This window comes from Limulus polyphemus, unplaced genomic scaffold (assembly GCF_000517525.1).
Source record: "Limulus polyphemus unplaced genomic scaffold, Limulus_polyphemus-2.1.2 Scaffold4088, whole genome shotgun sequence".
In the NCBI taxonomy this organism is placed as follows: domain Eukaryota; kingdom Metazoa; phylum Arthropoda; class Merostomata; order Xiphosura; family Limulidae; genus Limulus; species Limulus polyphemus.
In genome coordinates this window covers 3,838-6,658 of record NW_013669698.1, presented here as the reverse complement: position 1 = coordinate 6,658, position 2,821 = coordinate 3,838, and the positions used below count along the sequence as shown (strand labels likewise).

The window sequence follows — 2,821 nt, the reverse complement described above, 5'->3', positions numbered from 1 at the left end:
TTTCTTCTATCAGAAGTTGTTTACAAACATCTTTCCTTTCATCAGAAGTTGTTTACAAACATCTTTCCTTTCATCAGAAGTTGTTTAGAAACATCTTTCCTTTCATCAGAAGTTGTTTAGAAACATCTTTCCTTTCATCAGAAGTTGTTTAAGGAAATCTATTCTTCTATCAGAAGTTGTTTAAAAACATCTTTTCTTCTATCAGAAGTTGTTTAGAAACATATTTCCTTCTATCAGAAGTTGTTTAGAAACATATTTCCTTCTATCAGAAGTTGTTTAGAAACATCTTTCTTCTATCAGAAGTTGTTTACAAACATCTTTCCTTTCATCAGAAGTTGTTTAGAAACATCTTTTCTTCTATCAGAAGTTGTTTAAAACATCTTTCCTTTCATCAGAAGTTGTTTAAAACATCTTTCCTTTCATCAGAAGTTGTTTAAAAACATCTTGCCTTTCATCAGAATTTGTTTAGAAACATCTATTCTTCTATCAGAAGTTGTTTAGAAACATCTTTCCTTCTATCAGAAGTTGTTTAGAAACATCTTTTCTTCTATCAGAAGTTGTTTAGAAACATCTTTCCTTTCATCAGAAGTTGTTTAGAAACATCTTTCCTTCTATCAGAAGTTGTTTAGGAACATCTTTCCTTCTATTAGAAGTTGTTTAGAAACATCTTTCCTTTCATCAGAAGTTGTTTACAAACATCTTTCCTTCTATCAGAAGTTGTTTAGAAACATCTTTCCTTTCATCAGAAGTTGTTTAAGGAAATCTTTTCTTCTATCAGAAGTTGTTTACAAACATCTTTCCTTCTATCAGAAGTTTTTTAGAAACATCTTTCCTTCTATCAGAAGTTGTTTCAAATCATCTTTCCTTCTATCAGAAGTTGTTTACAAACATCTTTCCTTCTATCAGAAGTTTTTTAGAAACATCTTTCCTTTCATCAGGAGTTGTTTCAAATCATCTTTCCTTCTATCAGAAGTTGTTTACAAACATCTTTACTTTCATCAGAAGTTGTTTAAGGAAATCTATTCTTCTATCAGAAGTTGTTCAGAAACATCTTTCCTTTCATCAGGAGTTGTTTAGAAACATCTTTCCTTTCAGCAGTAGTTGTTTAAGGATATCTTTTCTTCTGTCAGAAGTTGTTTACAAACATCTTTCCCTTCATTAGAAGTTTTTTAGAAACATCTTTCCTTTCATCAGGAGTTGTTTAAGGAAATCTATTCTTCTATCAGAAGTTGTTTAGAAACATCTTTCCTTCTATCAGAAGTTGTTTAGAAACATCTTTTCTTCTATCAGGAGTTGTTTAGAAACATCTTTCCTTTCATCAGGAGTTGTTTAGAAACATCTTTCCTTTCATCAGGAGTTGTTTAAGGAAATCTATTCTTCTATCAGAAGTTGTTTAGAAACATCTTTCCTTCTATCAGAAGTTGTTTAGAAACATCTTTCCTTCTATCAGAAGTTTTTTAGAAACATCTTTCCTTTCATCAGGAGTTGTTTCAAATCATCTTTCCTTCTAGCAACTTGTCACTTTATTTGAATCTCTATGCAAATCTCCACTGATCTGGAAGCCATACTTGCTTATATAGTTGAGAAAATGCAGTAAAGAGCTTTCATTATGTGTTTAGGTGAGTTACAGGCAGTTATATCACACCATGACAGTTACAGAGTTCAAAGTAATAATATTTTGTTCAAAAATATTTCAGTTTTTCTTCTAGAGAGGTATTAATGCCATATTACACTCAGAAATAATTCACAAATGTTTTACAGTTTGCTGAAATAAACACAAAATCAATATCTGTGATTTTTATTTTTCTGTATAAAATTTTTAATTGAATGAATTTTTTTAATGTATGGAAGAAGGACTACAAGTTTATGCTCTATAATTTTTTAATTCAATGATACAATTTTTACCTTTGGGGTAAGATGCACTCATCCTCGTGCCGTAGAGTTAAACATAACTTGTTTTAAATATAAAAAACATACCTATAACTCTAAAATATTTCTGTTCAAATCCTTATTTGATGAAATATGCCTTAATTATACATTGACAGACTGTGATTCCTGTGGATGGCAAAACGTGGTGCATGACCGAGGTCCTTCAGTTCCAACCCCCCAAGCCGCTCTGTACCCTGAACATCAACAATGTGATTTTGCCATCAGAGCCCCCACTGGTGGTCAGTCAGCATGCAGAACTTCCCCGCAAGTTTGTTGTTCTTTCAGCACAGGTAAAATGTTAAAGTAAAAAAAGTTGTTTGAGAAATGGTTGGCAAGGGGGAATAATCTACAACGTTTTTACTGTTGGATATCTTACCTTGAATATTATGTTTGAACAACGTTGTTGGTTGGTGAGGTAGGTTATGAACAGCTTTATGAAGCTCTCATGTATTTCTGAATATTTCTACACTTAAGAAAATAGTTCTTTTGCAAATAAGAAAGTTTTCTTTTTCATAAGGAAGATTAAAGAATGTCTTTTCCAGTAAAGCTTACATAAATACCAACCTACTTTCTCATTGGACAAACAAAATAGACTATAATTTACAACAAAATACATCGGAGAGACAGGTAGACACTTGGGGAAACATTTGAAAGAATATAAAGAAGCTATAGGAACAATGAAAACAAGAAACATCAGCCATTGCAGATCACACAACAGAAATGGGACATACCATATGCCAGAAGAAAAAGTTATTGATACAGAAAATAACTAGAAAATAAGAGAAGCAATACATATCAGAAAACATGATAAACTCTTTAATAACAGAAACAAAGGATCAGAAATAAACAACAGAAAACACGATAAACTCTTTAATAACAGAAACAAAGGAGT

The 2,821-nt window shown here is 31.4% G+C and overlaps 1 protein-coding gene across 1 annotated transcript in view; it reads left to right on the top strand.

The window, feature by feature from the left end:
• Positions 1 to 2,219, top strand: part of LOC106470563 (nuclear pore complex protein Nup155-like) — a gene marked incomplete at its 3' end in the record, with an annotated part of 19,473 nt that extends 17,254 nt beyond the window's left edge. The window contains exon 9 of the mRNA XM_022399174.1: positions 2,046 to 2,219. Coding sequence (XP_022254882.1) covers positions 2,046 to 2,219 — 174 coding nt within the window. The remainder of the gene's footprint in view (positions 1 to 2,045) is intronic.
• Positions 2,220 to 2,821: the final 602 nt, after the last annotated feature.